A 25,999-nucleotide genomic window follows, 5' to 3' on the forward strand; every position below is an offset into this window, starting at 1 on the left:
CATATAATGATACATGTGGAGCAGAATCTGCTACATTAAACCAATTTTTTAAAAATTTACTCTCAGTTATACTCAAAGCTGCTCCCTGTTTACCTATTATGATGTATTGTGAGGTCATTTCGATTTTTTTGTCCTTCAGTTCCTTCCTGCCATGTCTTTTCTATTTTTGCATCTCTCTCAGGATCATATATCATTGTACAGTGAAATTCTGATTTTGGCAACTGTGCTTCAGGAATCTGTGCATAAATAAACTTTCCCCATTTATTAATTGTCTGTCTCACATCATTTTCTTTCTGTCCTATCCAGTACACATTTACTCTTGGCTCAGAAATCATCATTTGAGTTCTTATTCCCTGTAAGTCTATATACACTCCCTCTGGAGAACACCAAATTTGAAGTCCCAATTTACATAATGTATCTCTCCCTAACAAATTAACAGGAGTCTGATTTGATACCAGGATAAGTATAGTTGCACTTTTGTTTTTAGTTTGTAGACACACTGGAGCAGTCATAGGAATTAGCTGCATTTGTCCCGAGAATCCTACAGTCTTTGCAAATTTTCCAGAAAAGGGGAGATGTGAGATGTGCATAATTTGAATTTACACACGTACAAACCGCTCCTGTGTCTACTAGCATGGGTGTGGTTTTTCCCTCTATTTTAACCTGCAGCATAGGTTCTTGATCAGCATTGGTTGTTAAAATTGGAAACTGGACCTCCCCAAGGGTTTACTGGGTCTGAAATGGACCCTGAATGGGCTGTTGCCAACTCCCCCCCACCACCCCCCCCCCACCCCCAGGTGGCTGTTGCCATGGATTTATGGGGCAAACACTCTTGTTATGTCCAGGCTGTCCACATCCCCAGCACACTCCCAGAGGAATGTTTTTAGGCCTGCCTCTTCCTCTCTGTCCCCCTTGTGATGGTTTTCTTTTCCAACCCATTGTCCCCGGCTGTTGAGCATAGACCTTGATGATGGGTGCAGGGATCTGGTGTGTATCTGTAGGGATTGCTGTAGGTGGATTTATCTGGATAGTTGGTGATGGAGCATTTACAGGAGCCATTACTGTCATTTGCCCTGATTCTTCTTTCTTTACTGTATATTGAATCTTTTTCTTATGCTTATGTGTTAGTTCTTCAAGTTGTAACTGAGTCAGTTTTCTCTGTAGCTCTTTCTCTTGGTTCTTGAGCTTCTGTTCATTTTTTCTGTATTGCTCCACTGCATGAGTCACATGGTCACAAAACTCCTTGTGTGTTTTGTAGGTTAAGCTGACCACGTCCTCCAGCTTGCTCTTTACAACTTGTGGCATGGCATCTATCACATCATTTCTAAACAATGTAGCCATTAATGGGTCTCCCTCTGGATTCCCTTCAGTTTCTTGCTTCCATCTTTTCAGTTGTCTCTGGACATATGTGTTTGGGTTTTCTGTTTCCCCCAGCTATTCCCCCTTTAATGCCTTATGGTCCACTCTGGTAGGATACTCAGCACGCATTGCCTGCCACACAGCTGGACAGTATGCATCAAAAACATTTCCATCCATGTAATAAGAGTCCATAGCTCTGTCCAGATCAGATGCTTGAAGGATTTCTTCCATCTTTGCTCCTCCTACAATTTTTGCCAGGAGTGCTTTAATGTCCCCCACAGCTAAAAGTCTGCCCATTGTTTGTTCTTCAAACTCTCTAATCCACTTCCCAGCCCCCTCGTGGATATCAGGGAGGTGAGAGACTAGCCCCTCAAGGTCCTGTGTAGCCCAAGGCACATACTGTCCCTGCGTACCTTTAATTAAAATGGGGAATTGCTCTGCCAATGGTCTAAGCCTTCCTCTTTCTCTTCCTTGTGCCCATCTTCCTCCATCAAATTATGACTCATCTTCACTTTCTCTCTCCCTACTGTCCAACAGTTTACTTCTATTTCTCACCAACTTATCTGTGTCTTGTTTTAATTTTTCTGTTTCTCTAATTTTCCTATCTATTTGTGCTTTTATTATTTGCGCTTCTGCTTCAATATCCTCTTCTTCTCTTCTCACTTGCCCTAATGGCCCTTCTTCACATACTTGTTTCTCATACTGTACTTTTATTTTCTCTAATGCTATCCTTGCCTGTTCATAACAATCTAAAGGCAAGTTTCTCTCACTTTTTCTATCCTGTTTCTTCTTCGGTCTCACTCCCAGTTTTGTTTGTCTTTCTTATTCTAACTCCACATATACCTCCATCTGCATTTCTCCTAAAACCTCTACAGTTCCCTTGAGTATTGGGAACTAACCTTCTGAGGGCACATATGGAGGTGGTTTAACAAAGACCCCTCCTTTTTTACTTAGCTCTTTTTCTGCATCCTTCAGTATTTTTCATGCCTGTATTATATTTTTCAGAGAATTTGCTCCTTCCTTTTTGAACACAACTAGCACTTCTCTCTCTTTTCCCCTTTTTGTTTCTCTCTTTTTATTTTTTTTTTACTCTTATCTTTAGTTTTATAATTTTTTTATCAACGTTTCCATTTCCTTGCACAACGCTACATCAGATGTCCCTTCCTTTGGCCATTTTGTCATCATATCTTTGGTTCTCGTTTGCCATTTGCTTGAAAGCTTATCTATAAGTTTTTACACAATGGATATTTTAATCCTAATATGTCCACAGGAGTGGCTGCCATGATTTTTCCTATAATACACCAAATCCTATCTTTAGGGAAAATATATCACTATATCAATATTTGTGACAATGTTTATTTTTGGACAATTTTATTTGTTCAATTAATATGATCTTCCTAAATAAGTTCAGTTATTTTTATTTATTTATAACCAGTTTTTCTTATCTTCTTTTATAACCTGCTCTTTAATTGTATTAATTATTATACCACATACATGTACAAATTTCCTATATATTGTCAGTTTACTTTTAGGATCACTCTGCATCCAAATAGTGCCAAACCACTATAACAGTTACTTTTTCTTAGAGTCTATATTTCTTTCACTGTTATTTCTACTTGGCATACAAAGAATTAAAAACTATTTTATAACCATTCATTTTGATAACTCATTATATTTAAAGGATAAACATATATCCTACTATTTTTAGTTTATTTCCTACTACAATAATCTGCAAAGCCAATATCTTGAAACTATTTTTCTAATTTGTTTCACCTTCACTATTCAATACATAAGTTCATAAAAGGCCCTTTATTGTTGTGTGGGGCTCAGATTTCTCATACTTCAAATTTATCATCCATAATATATATTCTCATATATACTTGTCTCATTTGTTTGGGCTCATTATTTCTCATACATATATATTCTCATATATACTTGTCCCATTTGTTTGGGCTCATTATTTCTTATATATTCTCATATATACTTGTCCCAGTTGTATGGGCTCATACAGATGTTCTTTGTCCCTTTTTTATTTTTTATTCAGGGCTCATTCTCTCATACTCTCCTCTCAAGTGTGACAATAACTGTGCCCCTCTGTTTAGTCACACTCACGTAACGGTCCAGGAGGCACCCACTGTCCAAAAGATACAGAGTTTATTTTCTCATACAGCCACAGTCACAGATATACTCACACAGACAGAGACACCGACACAGACACAGACAAGTACAGATATATACATACACTTTTCCTATTCTACACTCCGTTGAGTGACATATAAGTTCTGCTCTTCAGTGATACACTTTTTGCCTACCCGGTCAAACCTGTGATTCGTGCCTACTCGGCTTCTTTAAAGTTTATCTGCTTTTATTTACTGATATCCGTCAAGGCCCTCTTAACAGTAAAAACTGATCATTGCATGCAATTATTTCTTCTGGAATCAGAACCCTTTTATTCTTTTTTCTTTTTAAATTTGGAGAAGCTTTTTGAGTGTCCTTACCACCACGGGCAAACTCTGGCAAGCAACACAAACAAATTATATAAGCAAAAAATGCTAACCTTTTTTGGTGGCCACCTTTTGTGTTGCCTGTTTAGTCAGCCTGCCGTGGTCTTTCACTCTTCTGCTCCTTCCGGTCCCATCTAGGGTGCCAATTTGTTGTGGCTTCTGCTGCCTTTGTAAAGAATCACTCTCAAAATCTTGGGGTTTTGATGCCAGAAGATAGACTTTATTATCAGAGATAGCAAAGCCGAGTCAGTCTGCAGAGCAACTCCCGCAAAATGGGTTTGTCTCCCTTTTATCCATATGATCTCCCAAGGCATGGCTAATATATTACATATTTGTCACTGGACACCACTGTGGAGAGACTGCACCATATTTTTTTAGTAAGTCACATGCTTGACCACCAGAAACAATTATAAAATCAAATGGCTATATTAACATTGATTATACTTGATTAATTTATACTCAACTTTATACAAATATTCTACAATACTTGGGCCACATCGTATCTCAAAATGGAGTGGAAACTGACCCCTCAAAAGTAGAGGCCCTTAAAACCTTTGCCAAGACCAAAGAATCTGAAGGAGTTAAGATCTTTCCTCGGATTCTCAGGTTACTACAGGAGGTTTGTACAGGATTATGCGAAGATTGTGAAGCCTCTTAATGATCTTACTGCTGGATATACTCCACTGCAAAAAGATCGCAGAAAGAAGATGGATGAGACTAAGCGGTACTTCAGCCCAAAGGAACAATTTGGAAAGAAATGGTCCAAAGACTGTCAGCAAGCATTTGACACTGTCATTGCAAATCTTACATCTGTTCCAGTGTTAGGATTTGCCAACCCCAAGCTGCCATATGTTTTGCACACTGATGCTAGTACCACCGGCCTTGGTGCAGCACAATATCAAGAACAAGATGGACAGATGAGAGTCATTGTTTCGCAAGCCGAGGACTTACCAAGAGTGCAGCTAAGTACCCAGCACACAAGTTAGAATTTTGGCGTTGAAGTGGGCTGTAACTGCCAAATTCAACGATAACTTGTATGGAGCTGATTTCACCGTGGTGACTGACAGCAACCTGCTGACATATATCTTCCACAAAATTGGATGCAACCAGCTACAGGTGGTTGTCGAGTCTGTCGATCTTTACTTTCAAGATTCAATACCGAGCTGGAAGTAGGAATCAGGATGTGGATGGATTGTCGAGACGCCCACAAGAGGAAGTTCCGGATGATCTGGAAATGAGAAAGGAGAGGGAAAGAATCAGACAATTTGCTTACCATCACTTGGCAGACACTGAACAGACAGTTGTTTCATCAGAAGCAATAAAAGATATCTGTGAACATCATCAAGTTTGTCAGCAGTGTGATTACCCTGATCCCTTGTACCAACCAGTGACTCTAGTGGAATCTCTTGCTGTTGGAATGGATGCCCTACCTCAAGCATTCCAGCAGGAAGACACTTGCCGGTCTGGAGAAGTTTCCCACTTGTCTGAACAAGACTTGAGGAGAAGACAGAGAGCAGATCCAGAAATTGGAGTAGTTATCAAGCAGCTGGATTCCAAGGAAAAGCCTTGTCTTTCTAAACTTGCACCTTCAGAATTAACTCTGTGGTTTAGAGAGTGGAATCGGTTGGAGCTGAAAAATGGAGTATTGTTCAGGAAAAGGCAGGAACAAGGAAGTTCATTGTATCAATTAGAACTACCTGCTGATCTTTGTGATATGGTCATGAAGGAACTACATGATGAAATGGGTCACTTAGGCATCGAACGAACTCTTGATCTGATTCGATCCAAATTCTTCCGGCCTAAGATGTCTTTGGTGGTAGAACAGAAAGTAAAAACCTATGAGCATTGTGTCAGATGGAAAACTCCATCTTCTCCATTAGTGAATATCAAAACCAGCAGAACACTGGAGTTAGTTTGTATGGATTTCCTGTCGCTTGAGCCGGACCGAAGTAACACCAAGGACATACTGGTCATAACGGACCATTTCACAAAGTATGCTGTGGCTGAACCAACAAGAAATCAGAAAGCCCAGACTATAGCCAAGAGTCTGTGGGATAATTTTCTGGTGCACTATGGGTTTCCAGAAAATCTCCATTGCGACCCAGGTCCAGACTTTGAGTCTCGCACAATAAAAGAGCTGTGTAAAGTAGTGGGAATATCCAAGATAAGAACTACTCTGTACCATCCAAGAGGTAATCCGGTAGAACGGTTCAACTGGACCCATCTGCAAATGCTGGGAACTTTGTGTACTAAGGAGAAGTCAAACTGGAAGGATTTTGTCAAGCCTCTAGTACATGCATACAACTGCACGAGGAATGATGTGACTGGATTCTTGCCCTACGAACTGATGTTCGGGAGACAACCCGACTGCCAGTCGATTTGGCTTTTGGGCTACCAGTCAACAGTCAACCTGAATCACACTCAAAGAACGTGCAAAACCTCAAAAACCGACTGGAGGAGAGCTACAAGATCTGCCAAAGAACCTAAGGAATTTGAAATCCAAAGTGAGCATTCAGAATCTGATGAAGATCCAATTGAGTACCACACTCCTATAAGGACACTGGAAATTGAAACTAGAATAGTGTCAAAGACGAAACCTGTTACTTCTCTCAGAATTGGAAGAACTGTGAACTTACCTGGTGTGGAACCTGTGTCAGAGCAGGTTGCAGAATATCTTATTCAGCAAGAACCTGTTAATGACACAAACTTACCTGAACCTGTGGAAAGAAATTTACTGGACTTTCCGGAAGTTGTTGGTGAAGACCTGGAAGATGAATCTGAAAGAGAAATTGAAGGAGAGAATGATCAAGTGGAATCCGCTGGTGATCATAACAAATCAGCAGAAAATTAAAATGGGGAAGATGGAAGGGATAACGTTTCTTTACAAAAAGAAAGTGCTATTTCCGGAAATCCTAAAATGGATCAGAATGAAGTAACTGAACCTGTGGGAGGTCTAAGACGTACCTAGAGATCCCATGAACCTCCAAAAAGACTTCACTATCCCCAGTAGGGAAATCCTCTCAGTATGGTGATTCAGTCTTTGTTGTCAAGCCTGAGTACACCATTTACTAATTTGCTGGAAGACCTGGAACCTCCTAGTAGTTCACATGCCATTGTGACTGTTCAACCTCAAATGCAGAGGGACCTGCATACATTCAGGAGGGGAGAGTGTAACCCAGGTCACTGACTAGGTCACTAGTAATTATAAGTATTTTATTTTTATTAATATCTCTTTAGTATTAATAGCAAAAGAATGCAGATTAAAGTTAATTTATAATATATTATAAATTTAAATCTAGAAAAATAATTAGGCCAAAGTAAGTTTTGATTGGGTGAGGTCGGAGGTTAGTCCCGCCTCCGGGAAGAGAGTTAACGAGGATAGCACAAAGGAACAGAACGAGAGAAGTAGAGAGTGTGACGGAGAAGAAAGAGATGCAGGGAGAGGCGAGACAGTGTACTCGTGTTCATAGCTCTTAAATAGAAAATTTAAATAATCTAGAAATAGAATATTAAAGTGAAAAATATACTTAGAAGTTTACGCTTTAAGGAAATCGAATTTGATCGAAGTAGACATATAAATGTAGACATATAAATGAACACAAAAAGCTAGAAATGTACGAGAAAGAAGATGAAAACTAACTGAAATCAGGCCAAATCAAAAGAATACTTTATTTTATTTCTTCACTTACCTTTTCCTTGGCTGTTTTTTTTTTTTTTTTTTTTCACTTTTGTCTTTCTTTTTTCTGTTTTTATTTGCCCTATGGAATCCTGATCTGTTCCTGCCGTCGATGCTTTGTCTATGGTCTGGACATGGCGAGCCATTCCTCTAACTGACTGTACCTGGAAGTAAAAAGAACAATCATATTGCTGAACTGGTAGGATAAAAACATACTCACCTTGAACTGTGCTATTTTGTTTTTTTTTTTTTTTTCCTCTTGATTTTCCAGGATCACTCATTGAGTCTCTCCTATTGAATTGAAACTAACTAAAATATTGAGTAACATTTGGACATTGAATCTGAAGTCTGAAATTATATATATTTTTTCCTCTGGACACTGATTTTTGAACTGTGAAATCTATTTTTGGAATGTGACATACTGATTTTGAAATCTAAATTCCCTAAATTGAACTAAAGTGTCAATTCTAAACTGAATTATTGTGTTTATTATTGTTGTTTATTTGAGTTTTGTTTCTTTGTACTTTTGAAATATATATATATATATATATATATATATATATATATATATATATATATATACACACCAATCAGCCACAACATTAAAACCACCTGCCTAACATTGTGTAGGTCACCCTCATGCCGCCAACCCACATCTCAGAATAGCATTCTGAGATGCTATTCTTCTCACCACAGTTGTACAGAGCGGTTATCTGAGTTACCGTAGACTTTGTCAGTTCGAACCAATCTGGCCATTCTCTGTTGACCTCTCTCATCAACAAGGCATTTCTATCCGCAGAACTGCCACTCACTGGATGTTTTTTGTTTTTGGCACCATTCTGAGTAAATTCTAGAGACTGTTATGTGTGAAAATCCCAGGAGATCAGCAGTTACAGAAATACTCAAACCAGCCCATCTGGCACCAACAATCATGCCACGGTCAAAATCACTGAGATAATATTTTTTCCTCATTCTGATGGTTGATGTGAACATTAACTGAAGCTCCTGACCTGTATCTGCATGATTTTATGCATTGCACTGCTGCCTCACGATTGTCTGAATAGTTAATAGAAGAATAAGCAGATGTACAGGTGTTCCTAATAAAGTGTTAAGTGAGTGTCTTTAAAATTTTAATAGAGTATATTTTAGTTATATCACTGAGTTTTTGTATGCTCACACACTATAATGAATCTCTTTAAAAACATGTTTTGTTTCAACCCTGTTAGTCAAAATGTTCAGTGAAAAAACTGGTCAATAACTGCCTTAGCTAGCACATCATTGTGTACAGTCAATATTTTTGTACTTTATGCCAAGAAAAAAATCAAATAAAATCTGTATTAAACTTATCACTGATTTTATCCCATAACAGAGCTTGACGACACCAGTGCTAGTGTAAACATAATGAAAGACCATAAGAGACGTGTCTGTTTGAACCAGGTGATCAAAAAGACATTAACATATTTGTATCTGGGATTTAGTGTCCAAATACTTTTAAAAGGCATTTTAGTGCTTAACATATTCAAAAACACAGCAGTATATTAGTGCAGATGTCTGATTTTAATTTTGTCTTTTTCATGTTCAATAAAATTCTGACCAAGTCCAAATCTGTGACCAAGTTTTGGCAATTTGGAGTTTCAGAATGATCTTCATTATTGCAACAGTCATGATGAGATGAATGACGTTTGGTTTCTCCCAAAACTACTGGTTGCCAACAATTTTCTTGTTTTATTTTTAATACTTTTTTAGATTTAAATTAGGCTGTTTTAAATGTTACATTCTTAAATAGGCTGAAAATAATAATTCCTCATAGAATTATAAGAATTATATAGAATTGCGCTTAGTCTGTAGTCAGTTAGTTAATCTGGTAATGTGGTGAGGTAATGCTGCTGGTTTGGCCATAATAGACATTACAGATGGAAAAGGTTAGAGAAATGATAATCGGGTGTACATGTGAGCATCCTAAAACAGTGAGAGACTAGAGAACTGTCTTTCATCAACAGACCATCACAATGCAGGCAAAGGTGCATCTAATGCATTTATACAGGAAAGAGAGAATCCAGACAGTTCAATTATGAAATGTGATGGTCTGAAGCAAGCAATGTTACATGAATGGAATTGTGGCACTACAGTCAAATATTTACAAGAACAGCAAAACAGCAGCGGGTAACAGTTTAAATCTTCACCCATTAGTTTCTCAAAGTGCTTTGTTTTTACATTTTTCTTTTCTGTTATCTCTCTCTTCTGTTCCTTCACTCAAATAAGACTGTTATACAGTATATTCTGTTCTCCTGCTTTAGGTTCAATACCAGTTTGGAAAGAAACGTTGTATTTACATTTACATTTATTCATTTGGCAGATGCTTTTATCCAAAGTGACTTACAAAAGAGGAATACATTATAAGCTAATCATTTTAAAGAGACAGTGGTACGAAAAGTGCCGAATTACAAATTTCACTAGCATCAGAATAGTATTCAAGACAGATTACAGAGCAAACTGTTTTTCTTTTTTTTTTAAGTGCTAATGGAAAAGATGTGTTTTTGGCTGTTTTTTGAAGACAGAAAGTGAGTCAGCTTCACGGATGGAGTTGGGAACCCTAACCTAAACCTAACCCTAAGTGAGGAGTTAATAATATTAATAGGAGGTTCTGAGATTACAGGGAATACCTATTTTAAGAGCTTAGTTGGTATTGGATCTAACATACATGTTGTGGCTTTTGATGTTTCCATAAATTTGTATAGCTCTTCATGACCTATGACAGCGAAGGATTGAAATTGCTCATGAGGAAAATTATGAGACACTGTTTTCTGAAGTACTGTGACAGATGATTGCATAATTCCAATTTTAATTCTGATGGTTTCAATTTTATCAGTAAAGAAATTCATGAAGTTATTACTCTTGTGCTGCGACGGAATATCAGGTTCAGTTGAGGCTTTATTCCTAACCAATTTAGCCACAGTACTGAATAAACACCTAGGATTGTTGTGGTTATTTTCTATGAGTTTGCTAAAATATGCAGACCTGGCAGCTTTTAGTGCCTGTCTGTAGCTACAGACAATATCCTTCCATGCACCGTGAACAGTGGTGAAAGTACTGCTTTTTTAATTCACTTGAGTATAAGTAGAAGTACTAAGAAATATTATGACTCAAGTAAGAGTAAAGTAGTTTGCCAAAAAACTACTCAAGTATTATGTTACAAGTTACTTTATGAAAATTATATTATATATAGTATATATGCTTCCATTTTTAGAACACAAAGACATTTTTGTTCTTGAAAGAAATTGATGCTTCCTTTCACCAAAGATGCATTAAATTGATCACAAATACTGCTAAAATCATTAAGTGCAAATTATTATTACGGTTTGATATAATTGTTTTAAGTGGTATTTATTCCATTTTTTCTTTACCCGTGATGGCAAACATACACTGTGCCACCTATTCCTTACAAAAGCATTCTAAAGTGCTAAAAATTGAAAATGGTTACGCTACCATGTGGATACAATAGGTTTTTCCCCATTTGCTGAGCTATTGAGTTCTTACAAGTTGCTTTACACTTGCAAGTCAATTTTTGGTTTTACAAATAGGCAAAAAGAAACATATCTCCTGAAATTCTATTTTCTCCTAAAGTCTGTTATTTTAGAGAGATGAAGGCTATTCCATGCATTACTGTTTTGAAAAAAGAATCTCTAACCAGGATAGAGAGGAAGTGGATGGCCAAATGCACAACAAAAAGTCAAGTAAATCACAGTCTCTAGTTTGAGAAACAGACTCCTCACAGGTCCTAAACTAGCAACTTCTAAATGCCAAAGACCTGCATTGCTGCAAAAGGATTCTTGGACAAACAGAAAGTTAAGACCACAACATTTATTTAAATAGAAATAGCCAATTGTATCATTCTAAATGTCTCTAAATCGTCTCTAAACTACTTAATGTGCATTGTGACTGAAACATTCCTATTTCAGGTTTAATCTCATTCACGTATGTCCAAGTATTTTGGCTATTAAGTTAACAATGTACAAAACTAATATAATGCAATATCATAGAGGAAATTTATCCTCTATGATACTGCAGCAATTATCCAGATATGGAATGAGATTATTAAGCAAACTATTATCAACTCCTACATGCCAACTGAAGGCAGAAATACACATTTCACACAGTGTTTAGTGAGAGATATGATTGATTCAAACACTAAAAATGGTTGTTCTGTAAATGCATTATAGCTGTAATAATAAAGTCTTAATTAACATTATGGTTATTTAACATATTGAGATATTATTAAATAAATTTATTTACTTTATATTACATCTATCCCTTGTGCACTTCTGGCCTCTAGTGGGTGAGGTTTTTTTTAGGCACAGGGCAGGGAAGTACAGTTCAGCACCTTGAACAAGAGTGTTACCTGCTAGGATAGTTTATTTTGAACAAGAGGGGCAAACAGTTATGGAATTTAACGTGGGAGTACAATAACGAACTGACGTAGATTGATAGAAGTGCACGTCTGTGCACGATGGTGCGAGCAACTGGACGAAAAAAATATGTTCAGTGAAAAGTCAAAAGAATATCGCAATGTATGTAATTGTAACTATATCAGATATTATTAATAAAACATGGGAACTCATTGCGTGGGCATTTTTTGCCCCCATATTTTGAATTTCATGGATATTTTTGTCAATTTCGGTGGCACTTTTGCCCTGAGTCCACGTTGATTTCAGACACTATTGACATTGTATCTTTCTAAGGTATTTAAAAGTTTGTTTTAGACATATAGTAGCAAGTAAATAAGATATCCCCACATATATGTCATACATCTATGTCAAACTTCATTGTGTTAATGTTTGACAGTTAAAACATTGTCTGCCTTAAAAACAAGTGAAGTTTAAACATGTTCAGATGGTTCCCTCATACTTGAATGAACGGCTACTTTCCAGAATAAGATGAAATATGTAGAAAATCACAGTATTACAGTTATTGTATAGTGACAGGGCAGAAAGTCTTGGAGAAGCTAGTGTTGGGTTCGAGTCCACCTTAGTCGAGTCCGAGTCAAGTCTGAGTCTTTAAACAATCGAGTCCGAGTCGAGTCCGAATGAATCTGTTCATGAACCGTAACTGTAAACTCAACATCAATATTTTAAACTTATTTTAAACTTCACAACTAAGAAAAACAGTTTGTCAATATAAATGTAACAAAAACACCTCTGTTGCCTTTCATATATACATTTTATAAGTATCCTGCTGAACAGACTTCAAAGTGGTTTCAGAATGAAAGCATATGCTTTAGGAGTATGAAGATAAAACTGTCCTTCAACACAATTCTTACTGTGTTCTGTTGACATTTCAATTATTTGTTGCTTTTTCCCCTCCCCTCAAACACAGACTAAAGAAAGTGAAAGCTGTGTTAGTCATTACAACCAAGGTTATGTTTCAAATTTTAATTTAGTTTTTATTTCTACTTCATTTTCAATCTGCCAATTCAATTTAATTTAGTTTTATTTAAAATGATCCCTATCTAAAGAAATAATAGTCAATACTAAGATTTCTTTCTGAATCTTTTTTCTCTATCTGCCGACTGATTTGGGAAAATACATTACATACTAATGAGTCAACACAGTAGTAATTAGCACTCGCTGAGAAGTTACGTCTCATGATTTGACTGCAATTGCTACATCCAAAAACTGGAAAAGCCCACTGATAATATAAGGGCCATGTCATCACAGACATGATTTTCTAGTTCATTTGCGGGAAACTGCCCAATGCAGGACAGTTCTGCATGCTGCTCATGAACCTAAATCCCTGATGCATCTGTGTGTCTCGCAGCAGCTGCTGCAGAAGATTAAAAAATATTTTAATAATTGAAATTTGCTTGAGCAGAGGCCGTGTTGGTCTGCAATTAGTCTGAATCTTTAAACACCAACCAAAGAAAATTTCATTGAGCAATTCTTTAACCACAAAAACATGGAGAATAATAATTTTGAGTCATAAATTTAACAGAATTGTCCTTCAAAAGTGTCAGAGATGTAGGCCAAAAAAAGACGAGCATAAGTTACCCAGTGTTTTAAAAACAAAATAAAATAAAATAAAAATGTTAAATGAAAACTTCATAACCAACTAAATTCATCTCGTAACATGAAGTTTAGCTTCATACACAAACTCTGTCATTGAATAATACATTTATTGTATAGTCTATAATTAAATTATAAACAAAACATTTCACTGCCCAAAATATCCTAATATTTTATTGTGCATGGTTGAATGTTGTGAATGGTGGACAAATGCTGTAAAAGAATGTATTTTAAGCAGCTCGTCAATGCTTTGAAAATAGTCAATCAATAATAAATAGGTGCTGTTTATTTGTTTAGAGTTGCTGTCTGCTTTAGCAGTTTTTTCCCCCCAACTATTTAAAATGTTACACAGTAAATTCATCAAGCTATTATGGACCAGTTCAAACTGACAACACTGCATGGACCACAAGAGACTATAGAAGCCTACATGTGTGGATACATTATGCCTAAAAAGACTTAATATCCAATATTTCTATTGTTAAGTCCTTGAGACGTATTTTAATATTATGCGGGTTGACATGTATTGTTGTTGTAATGCTGTTATATGCCTGCTGGGGGCGTGTTTTCTGTGTGTTTTATTTCTCTCTTTAATGAAGGAGCTGAAGCAGCAGCTGCAAGCAATGACACCCTGATTGGAGATGCAGCCAATCTAAGCTATATAAGGCAGAGTTCCTTTCATGGAAAAGAGAGAGACTTTAAAACTTGTGGTCTAATCTCCATGCGAATGTAGTCAGGGATCTTTGATTCTCCTGCCCCAGATACTGCTGTGCTTGAACCTCTTTGTGAGCAGCGTGTTTTTGTGTGTTTTTCTATCATCTTGTGCTGTGTGCTAAGACTGAAGAAAATACTAAATTGCTTAGTATGGATGCCATTTAGTTTATTGACCACCTTTTTCTCCTGTTTTTGGCTAGTTAGGGAGTGAGGGTAGATTTTTGTTTATTGTTATCAAACCGCTTATAAAGAAGCCACAGCTTGATCCTGGAGAATTGGCTAAATATAGACCAATTTCAAATCTCCTGTTTATGTCAAAAATACTAGAAAAGGTAGTGTCCTCCCAACTATGTTCATTTCTACAGAGAAATAGTATATATGAACAATTTCAGTCAGGATTTAGGCCCCATCACAGGACAGAGACTGCACTTATCAGAGTTACAAATAACTTGCTCATATCAGCTGATCGCAGCTGCATTTCTCTTCTAGTGCTTTTAGGTCTTAGTGCTGCCTTCAACATCACAGATCACGACATTCTCTTGAATAGGCTTGAGAATTATGTTGGCATTTGTGGACTTGCATTAGCTTGGTTTAGGTCCTATTTATCAGACCACTACCACTTTTTCTGTATAAATGAGGAATTGTCAAATCAAACAAAAGTATGAAGTGCCACATGGATCAGTATTAGGGCCTCTACTTTCTCCTTATATATGCTTCCCCTGGGAGATATTATCAGGAATCGTGGAATAAGTTTCCACTGTTATGCCGACGATACCCAACTTTATATTTCTTCAAAACCTGATGAAATTTCACAATTCTCCAAATTAACAGAGTGTATCAATGAAATAAAAGATTGGATGGCCAGAAATGTCCTTCTACTTAATTCCGACAAAACAGAGGTACTTATTATTGGACCAAATACCTATAAAAATAAGCCGCTAAATATATAATTTGACTCTAGATGGATGTACTGTTACATCATCTTCTACAGGTGTTATATTTGATACCAATCTGTCCTTTGAAACTCAAATGACCAATGTTTGTAGAACAGCATTCTTCCACCTCAGAAATATTGCTAAATTACGACACATGCTCTCTGTTGCTGATGCTGAAAAACTAATTCATGCATTCATGACCTCAAGAGTAGATTATTGTAATGCATTACTGAGAGGATGTCAGCAAGATCAATAAATAAACTTCAATTGGTTAAAAATGCAGCAGCCAGAGTGCTGACTGGAACCAAGAAATATGATCATATTAGCCCCATTTTATCATCTTTACATTGGCTACCTGTTAAATTTCGTATTAATTTTAGCATTTTGTTAACTACGTACAAAGCTTTGAATGGTCTAGCTCCACAGTACTTAAGTGACCTTCTACCACACTATATTTCATAACGTTTATTATAATCGCAAAATTCTGGCCTGTTAATTGTTCCTAGAATATCAAAATCCACAAAAGGAGGTTTCCTTTTCCTATTTGGCTCCTAAATTATGGAATAGTCTCTCTAACAATATTCGGGACTAGGGTTGCAATGGTATGAGATTTTCACGGTACGATAACTGTCTTAGAAAATATCACGGTTTCACGGTATCACGGTATACGGTATTACACAATTATTATTATAAGTTACAATGACCCTTAAAGGAGTGAAAACAGAAGGTTTTTCTTTTGGTTGAACAAACACTTTATTATAATTGAAACTTGAAACCATTTTTTTTATTTTTTATGGAAGCATAGAAAAACACTCCCTTTTGAAAATAAATAAAATAAATAGAATAAATAAGAAAGCTAACAGAATTATAACAATAAACCGAATTATAAACATGATAAAAGAAAATAGCATGTAACTATAACATGTTAGTTTACATGTTAGCATAACATGTTAAATTAACTACTAAATGAAAAATAACATCAGCTGTGTGAGCTTTTAAAGTAATGTCCTATGATTATTAACAATTAACATATACTGTAGGTGCGTGACAGCGCAGCCAGACTGCTGCTGTCTGATGCAGATACACTCAGTCTAAGTCTAGACTAAAGGTTCATCTATTTAGCCAGGTATACAACTAATTTAAACATCAACTCACAATTAGGCTGCTTTAGTTAGGTCTACCGGAACTAGAAACATTTATCATGATCTATAACTCTGCAAAAAATGTAATGGCATCTACGCTAATATTATTCTATTTGTATCCCTGTCTCAACCTCAGGATTCATATCCCGAGGTTACCAGAGCCAGCCAGATCCAGCACCATTCCTGCTTGGTGTCGGACTCCACTGCTACGTGTCTCTGAGTGATGATGACTAAATGCAGCCGGTACCAGCCAGACATCACTTCAGTCTATTAAGATGGACTTCAGGGGATGAACTGATGCCAACTCCAACCATAAGACATGGGATACATCATATGCCACTGCCTGAACCTTGGATTTAGGATAGACTTCAATGAAATTACCTGCCGGGTGAACTGCAATGCACCTCATTGATCTCTACCTGCATCACCTCGGTCTAATGATGGACTACACTCTTAAAATGGAATACACAGACTATCAATTAATTGCCAACAAAAGCCTTCATCGGCCAACTAACAAAGGACAATGGATCTATGTAAACTTCTGCAGTTAATCCAGGATGGACTTCAAAGACATTTGTCATTAATCTTACAGTTCATACACAATCTTTGTTTAAACACTCACCTTTAACACTTACTTAGTTTACACATTTTAAACCATGACTTGCACTGCACACAAATAACTAATATTAGCATTATATAGGCATTATATTCTGCCAATTATATTATATGCCTCTGTCACCAAGACAAATTCCTTGTATGTGTAAGCATACTTGGCAATAAAGCTCATTCTGTTTCTGATATTCATGTTGTTTAGTCAGAGGGGAACTGGCCCCCACAGTTAGCTTGGTTTCCCCAAGGTTATTATTCTCCATTAACCAACATCTTATGGAGTTTTGTGCTCCTTGCCACAGTCGCCTTCAGCTTGCTCACTGGGGTTCTAAATACAATTATTATTTAATTAATTCATTATTTATTTTTTATACACAATTTACAATCATATTTAATCAAACTATGCAATGCTCACTCTAAGACTTCATAGATATTACAGTTTAATTTTATGTTAATGCATGATTTTCTATAAAGCTGCTTTGAAACGATGTGTGTTGTGAAAAGTGTTATACAAATAAAAAAGACAACTTGACTTGCAAATTGAACATTATGCCACAAATGCTGTTGATTTGAGCTTAACTTGTATTGAACCCTGAATATTCATTTAATCTCAGACACCTGGGAGAGTGTGCTTGGCTTTGCGTAGCAGTAAAATTTTATTCGGTTCTAATTATTGTGATTTAAGAAAATTTACTTAAAGGAATAGTTCACTTAAAAATGAAAATTCTCTCATTCACTCACCCTCATGCCATCCCAGATGTGTCTGACTTTCTTTCTTCTGCTGAACACAAACTAAGATTTTTATAAGAATATCTCAGCTCTGTAGGTCCATACAATGCAAGTCAACAGGGTTCCAACTTTGAAGTTAGAGACGCCTGTGCGTCCTGCTGGATTTTTTCCTCATAACAGCGGAAACAACTTAAAATACTCTGTCATTTTTGGGCATACAGATAAGTGTAAGACATCATTAGAGACTATAAAGGGTCTACTTTTATTTGTGTACACTCACAATAACAACAAAACCTTGTGCTTTTGTAAAATAAAGAAAATAAACAGGGTGTGCTTTCAGCCGTCTCTGTCTACATGAGCATCTTTCTGAAACACGTCACAAAAATGAACTGAAACTCCGCGAATACTTAACAGACAAACATGTAACATATGTCTAAAGAAAGCTTAAAATGTCTGTAATCTGTATGAAACAGAGATGTACAGTTTCTCCTGGCTCAGCTAATTATCGCTAATGTGATCACATGCATGTGCAGAACGCACTATTTATACGGTAATGTGCTGAGGCAATCAATGCAAATGGTGAACGCCCCCAACAGTGCCTTAAAAACATCAAGTTCATCATCAGATTCATTCACTTTCATCATCAGATTCATTCACTTTCCTGCGTGTTTGGAAGATGGCATGCTACACAGGTGAGGAAGAGTTCACATTTTCCTCAGAAGAAGAGCGGGACTCCGATGAACATTTGCATTTTGAGGAGCGACTTGATCCAGCCGAGGATACAATTTCGGATGAGTAAGTCTTTACTTACATTAGTTGACATACTATTTTATATAAACATGTACATATTTTACTAGTTGGACTATTTCCAGACTTGCCAGCCAGGATTCAGTATTCAGTATTGAAATTTGAAATATGTCCTAATAGGCAAGTTTTAGTTACATTTAAATGTTGTTTCGGCTAAAGCAGGTATTTAAATTGTATGCTGTATGATATAAATATATGTAATATGATATAAAAATAATGATGAAGTAATGATACTGAAAATTCAGCTTTGATCACAGGAATAAATAGCATTTTACAATATATTCAAATAGAAAAAAGTTATTTTAAATTGTAAAAATATTTCACAATATCACTGTTTTTGCTGTATTTTGGATCAAATAAATGCAGCCTTGGTGAGCAGAAGAGACTTCTTTTAAAAACATTTAAAAAATCTTACTGATCTAAAACTTTTAAATGGTAGAGTAGGTCTAAAGTTTTTAAGTAAAGTCTTTATGTAAAGAAAATGTATAGTCAGATTACTTTTAACTTAAACTTGATTTTGTGAATAAGCTACAAACAATATATTCAATCATTAAGTCTCCTCACATTCATTCTCTCTCGGGGAAGGGGTCTTTGTCTCCTCAGGTGTGAATCACCTCAATATTCATGATCATCCATGCCTCCTAGCATATGGCCTTTCTAACACAAAGTGTCTTACAACAGTTAAATGACTATATTGTTTTGTATGAATGAGTGATCAGGATGGTTTTCACATCATTTTGTAGCAAAAACTCTAGGCTACAAGATCCAAAAGTCTTGTGAACAAATGTTTACTATGTGTTATATGGCCTTATTTCAGTGACTTCAGTGAAAAAAGCACAAATGTCAAGGCATGTCAAAACTTCTCCAGGGCCCAAAACACCCTCAGACCCCAGAGGGTTAATGCATGATTTGCATTTTACAAATAAAAATAACTAATCTGAATGGGGTCATGAACTAGATCTCTTTATAGGCCATGTCAATATGTATAGCTAACATGAACCTCACATGTAACTTACCTGAACACTTTGTGCTTAATGGCTCATATAATAATGGAAATGTACTGTATGTTGTGTAATTTAGGACAGATTTGTAGGGCTTTACTGGTTGTTTAGATCAGTGTTACTATCAGAAATAATTGGTAATTATTTCTGTAGTTATTAATCAATATCTAAATTAATTAATTGGATCTAACTCATTAAAACCTCATATGGGACTCCAGTAAATGTAGTGTGCTACGTTTAGGAGCAAGTTTGGTTATTAGCAATAATTAATAATTATCAAAGATTATTATTAATTATTAAAATCAATAGAACATTGATGAGAATCAATGTTAGTCTTTTTTTTTAATCCTTTAAAATCAACACTTATCAAAGATAATCGTTAATTGTTAACATCGATGAAACATTAAAATTAACACTAGCTTATTGATCATTCAAATTCAATCAAAGATAATTATCAATTATCAAAAATCAATAGAATATTAATAAGGATTAACATTGACGGGGCACCATCCTGAAATCAGGGACTAAAACCAGATACTAAAACAGTCTCAATATTAGATTGTTTTCTTAGGAAAATCGACATCCGAAGAATATCGATTTTCGGGAAAAAAAAACAATGAATGAAGGTTTGAATCCGAGCACTGACATCCCGTCAGCATGACACAGGTGTATGCAAAACAAACCAAAACACTTCTCTTTGTAATATAACAAAGTTTATTTATGCAGTAATATCAATTAATAATTAATACAATGAAGTCAATAAACTTCCGACTTACAACTACAAACTAAACAGTGATATGATTAGATATGGAAATAAAAATAATCCTATAACACATGAGGGTGTGTGTGTAACTGTGTGTGTGTGTGTGTGTCAGTGTGGTTAGTGAGAGAGAGAGACAGAGAGAGAGAGATTATCAAGTGACAGCCCGAAAGCTGATTTTGCGATAGCTGGAGATAAAGCAGCCGTGCTCATCACTCAGAGACGCGGTTTTACGAGCGGGGCTCGTAAAAGTCCTGCGTTATTTGACTCTAATGGATGAACTCAGTTGCTGTCTCATCCGCGATGGCGAAAATGCACAACAATCCAATTTGTTTGGACCACAATACAGCAAACAAATTCGTGATAATTAATACCCTGAGTATTAATAATGAGCGGACATGGCGGTCTGTAAACTGTACAAGCAAAAACCTTGAAACACAAGAATAACACGCTATAATATTCTATCTCTGCCCAGACGTAAACCTCTTACTTGAATCGCATGAGGACACAGGTAGAATGTGTTTTCCTCCGTCCTTTAACTTTGACCCGGTTCCTTGAGGCTCGGGTGATGACGGGAGGCCATTTCCTCGCGCTGTCGGCGGGCGGTACGGCTGTTGATTCTCGGCGGGCTGGCGGAGAACTCAGAAATGTCGACTTGATTGAAGATGGAAGAGAAATCTTTAATCTCTTCACTTCTGTAGGCAAACGGATGAAGATGCTAATTGCTCAGCGGTCTCCTTCGGATCCGTTAGAGTGTTCGGTTGAACACAGAGTAATCTCAACTCGTCCAGCGAGATGGAGATTGTATGGCCACAGTTTCAAGTCAGACATTACTTCCTTATGCCACGAGGCTGCACCGGAGAGCAGCAAAAAGCTACGTCCGTATTCGGTGAACTAAGTCATTGGAAGCAACTTTGGAAACATTTCAGAATTATTTGAAGTCCTGATGATGTCATGTTTGAGGGACGTTCTGTTGTGTGCCTCATCCTATAGGAGTTGAGCGCTCGATCCTTTAGTGAGCAAGGCTTCATGGATTTGTAGTCTGTTTTGGACTCCCTTTGATTTTGGTGCGATTTTTATCAGTAAAATTTATGACTTAGAAGGAGGGGGCTTGAGGAATGTTTTTATGACTGTTAGGCCTGCCTTTGTCTTCTATCTGAATACATGAGGCCCAACAGATTTATGGTCATTTGGTCATTAGGATTCTGATCTGATCCCCCATGATAAATGCAAAGTATACTTTCAATCAGAGTTAGAAAACAATAAAAGTTTCCAGCAAATTAATATAGAATATCTTATTATTAGACAGACTTAACTGGATTCAACATTAAAATCTTTACTTGTGTCCAACAACAGCACTTAGAAAATTCAGTCGGCAGAAACATCTAGCAATATTACATAGAACGGGAGTGAAATCACTTTCGATTTATTCTTAATTTGCATTAATTTATACAATAGTTCTGCTAGCCATATGATCTTACTCTTCTAGTTGTGAACATTATAGTTCAAGTTACATTAAAAAAAAATATATATAATTTATTCATTTCTCTATCATATTTAAACTCACAATTATAACCAAAGCTTAATGAAGTTAAATTCCCAAGCCTGGCCAACAGAATCTGGACTCCTGGTTTAACTGAACAGCTTGAATGGATTGTGTTCAGGAGAGGATTAATTCATTATTTATTTATTTTTTGCCCCAATCTTCCAGTTCAAGTTCCACTTTTGTACAACTCAGCAGTTATACATGTGAGAGGGAATGAATGAATATAATTTCACCAAAGTGTCAAAGCGTGCAACACAAGAACACTTACAAAAGAGTTTAAGCAGACAGCTGCTTAGGTGTGTGTGTGTGTGTGTGTGTGCTGGTACTCAATGAAAAAGTAATAAAGTAAAAATAGGTAATAAAATGAACAATGTGATGAATGGATGGATGTAAAACACTTCCTTCAGATAGCAGTGTGGAAATGGGCATTTTGAAGTACAAGTTTGCAGCTTTTTGTTTGAAAAATGGCAGACGGAGAGAGTATTCGGGAAAGCAGTTTGAAAATAATGTTTATTTTTGTAATTCTGTTTGATGACACTAGTGTCACTGAAATGACACACTTCAGTTTTAAACAATTAAAGCATTAAGGTAACACATAACAGACTTAGTGCCATGCTATCTAAAAGGCCAGGGGCCGGTTGCACCAGCTATAGATAAGTTACAACTTAGCCTAGTTGTGGCATTAATGGGCACCAAGTCCAAATTTACACACTACTAAATATTTGAGTGTTGCACCTTTAAATTTAGGTAGAACGCAACGCTACCTATAAACAAAATATTTATGGAAGCCTCCGACCAGGAATATCGGATGGAATAAAAAAGCAGACTGATATTTTATGACATCAATGAGTTCATGTTTTGCGTGACAGGCTTAAATTCTTTCAACACACAGTATGATGTTGACATTTACACTCGTTTACATTTACCAGAGAGAAAAAAACCTTACTTTTAAGGGGCTCTTCAGCATGAAACCATTAAAACAGTGCAGTTTTAAGGGTGTGTCACCCGGTGTCAAGTTTCAATACATTCAAAATAAATATGATATTAAAAGCAAATTTTCCAGCTTGTTGTATTAGTATTTATTTATCACCCCTTATTTATTTTAGATGCAGTTCCTATATATTGTTATTTACACAGGGCAAATATATTATTTATCAAATTACCATTCATAATTTTCAGTATCATATTTTAATGGGGATATAATTTATTACATCTGACATTTATGTGAGTAAACAAGGTTTGAACATCAACCGTAACCAGATCAAACTGAAATTCACAGCTTTTTAACACTTCTGTGTACAAATTTGAAGGCTGTTAATTGGATAAATACAGGTAAACGTCATATTATGTGACTATGCATTACTTTTCGGAGAGATTTCAACCTACTAGTTAAGTCTTGCCTTAAGAACAGGTGGTGCAACCATATTAAGCACTGACTTATTTACAAACTAACTAGTAGTTACTAAGCCCTTAGTGTGAAATTTACGTCCCAACTTACGTGAGACCTTACGCACAGCTGGTGCAACCCTACCCAGATTACTAGCTGTTTGCTTAACCTCTTCACTAGAGCTCTGGCAGGAGACAAATGTTGAACACACAGACGTGTCGTTACTCTGATTAGTTCACGATTGATCAGGCACAGCAAGCATGGGCTGAGACTAAATACTGACCTACACTGACCCACCATAACTGACTAACTGACCCATCAGACACTCAAAGACATTTCCACATTACCCCACAAAACTCCAGCTGACCGTAGTTCGACCGAGAGCATTTCATATATACACATATTGTATGTATGGGTGTTTCTTTAACTTCAGGCACTTTTAGAACTGTGGACTGGTTAAAATGCTTTTCACACACTCACTAGTTTTGTTTGTTTTTTTTTTTTTACTAAAAATGTCCAAAAATATATACTATGTACTCTGTACATATATCACAGGAGATTTATATCATTTTTGTCATTAAAATTACCACCACAGTGTCATATCCTGTACATCACAAATTCTGTATTGTGTTAGAATAGAATTCTGTGCTGGAAATGATGCTGATGGAAATTACATTTTAAACATTTTTGAAATAAAATTGCCAACTCCTTTGTCTGGCTAAGGCTAATTTTATAGCTAACATTTAATGTATCCTAAATACACACAATTAAATCATACTTTCACACTCTTTGCATAAAGTGATATTTTGCTTGAATTTTCTTTGTTTGGTCTCATATTTCATCTCAAGCATGCTCTTCACTGACACTTTTGTCCACTTGGTTAACAAGTACACTAACTTTTGATAAAATTTTTATCAGTAAAATATTTTGTGTTGGAGACCCCTCACGAACACTTCAACCTGCCATAGCAACACAGAAGAACATTTTCAAAGCTTTCATTCTTCACTTCTTCAAAACACAATAAATATCATAAATGTGAAATTTATAACAACTATGAATCTGTCCAGAACTGACTGTCCCACAAAACTGAATGTTCAGACCAGATGATCAATAGTAATGGTGCCCAACAAGAGGTGAAGAGCAACTCTGAAGAGCTTCAGTTCTCTGTAACATTTTTCCAAATCTTGTTATGTGAGGGACTCAACCTTCTAATGTCTCATAATAATGATTGTCTGTGACTGAAGAAATGATCCAGCTCAATATCAGTCACTATTTCAGCACATCTCACTCAGAACATCTGTAACAATGCTGGCAGTGCTGGCAATGACGAAGACGATGACGTGAAGATGAAGAACCCAAGTGCAGTTTATTTACAAACGTGAAACCAAAACCCTAACTATAAACGTGAAACATGAACTTGACATAAACATAACATGGCTTGACTTGGCTAGGAGCAAAACACATCCACATACATTCAATACTTCACCACAGACAATGGTGAACATGAGGGCTTAAATACAAGACATGGGAGAACATAAACCAATGAACAAACAGAACTCTAAAAGACAATTAACCAATAAACCAATGAAAACATGACAAATGAAAATGGAGGGAAAACATGAAATCACATGACAAGGGAACAGGAACTAAACTTTTCAAAATAAAAGACATGAATCAACAAAATACACGACATATCCCCCACACTAAGGGGCGGCTCCTGATGCCCCAACACATAAACAAAACACGTATAACATGACATAAATTCAAAGTTCTGTAGGGAGCTGGGGGGGGGGGGGTGTCTTGAGGTGTGGGGCATGTGACCAGGGCAGAGTCTGTGGGGGGTGGAGCCATGAGAGGCTTGAGGGGCGGAGCCATGGAACATGGTGCCCGGAGAGTAGCCGAAGACTCAAAGGGCCAGGGTGGAGCCAATGGCGGGGGGACCAAGGCGGTGCTGGAGGCTCGGAGGAGCAAGGCGGAGCTGGGGGATCGGAAGACTGAGGTGGAGTCGGTGGGATTGAGGACCAAGGTGGAGCCATAGGGAAGGAGGTCCCCGGTGGAGCTGACAGATCGGAGGGACGAGGTGCAGCCAGAGGATCGGAGAGCCAAAGCGGAGCCAGGTGACCGACAGACCAAGGAGGAGCCGGAGGGATGAGGGACCCCGGCAAAGCCGACAGGCTGAAGGACCACAGTGGAGCCGAGGGAACACAGAGCTGAGGCAATGTCAAGGGACCGACAGGCCAAGGCGAAGTCCAGGGCTAGGAGGGTCCAGGTGGGGTCGGAGGGCCGAAAGTTCCCCTTGCCTGCTCAGGAGAACTAAGGGTGGGTATAAGGGTGGGAACCATCTCCAGATCCAACTGCTCAGGTGTGGCTGTGATGTGGCATGGAGCAGACTGAGGCGTTGCTGTGATGTGGCATGGAGCAAAAGATGGCGCTAGCTCAGCGACCATGACGAGGAACTCTGGCTTGGCGGCCATGTCGTGGAACTCTGGCTCGGCGGCGGCCATGTCGTGGAACTCTGGCTCAGCAGCGGCCATGTCATGGAACTCTGGCTCAGCGGCGGCCATGTCATGGAACTCTGGCTTGGCATCCACCTCCCCCACAGTGAATGTGGAACCAATGATCTGTAGGGCGAGATCGATATATTGAGCCAGGCTGAGGGAACTGTGACCGCCAGGCATCAAGGAGGAGATCAGCTCACTTAATCCCACCCTAAAAATGTCCTTGAGGTCGACCACATTAAAATCCACCTGGCTGGCCAGAGCACAAAAGTCCTC

The 25,999-nt window shown here is 37.2% G+C and overlaps 1 protein-coding gene across 2 annotated transcripts; it reads left to right on the forward strand.

Annotated features, from left to right (window-relative positions):
* The first annotated feature begins 1,785 nt into the window (after window positions 1-1,785).
* Window positions 1,786-18,043, forward strand: LOC127411737 (uncharacterized protein K02A2.6-like). 2 transcript variants are annotated; one of them, XM_051647461.1, is made up of 3 exons: window positions 1,786-7,738; window positions 8,909-8,976; window positions 16,523-18,043. In XM_051647461.1, the coding sequence occupies exon 1, from the start codon at window positions 5,098-5,100 to the stop codon at window positions 6,712-6,714; it is 1,617 nt and encodes a 538-aa protein (XP_051503421.1). In that variant the 5' UTR covers window positions 1,786-5,097; the 3' UTR covers window positions 6,715-7,738; window positions 8,909-8,976; window positions 16,523-18,043. The 2 variants fall into 2 exon arrangements, with proteins under 2 accessions (XP_051503421.1, XP_051503420.1); XM_051647460.1 differs by lacking the exon at window positions 8,909-8,976.
* Window positions 18,044-25,999: the final 7,956 nt, after the last annotated feature.

The sequence above is a fragment of the Myxocyprinus asiaticus genome, chromosome 21 (genome assembly GCF_019703515.2).
Source record: "Myxocyprinus asiaticus isolate MX2 ecotype Aquarium Trade chromosome 21, UBuf_Myxa_2, whole genome shotgun sequence".
In the NCBI taxonomy this organism is placed as follows: Eukaryota; Metazoa; Chordata; class Actinopteri; order Cypriniformes; family Catostomidae; genus Myxocyprinus; species Myxocyprinus asiaticus.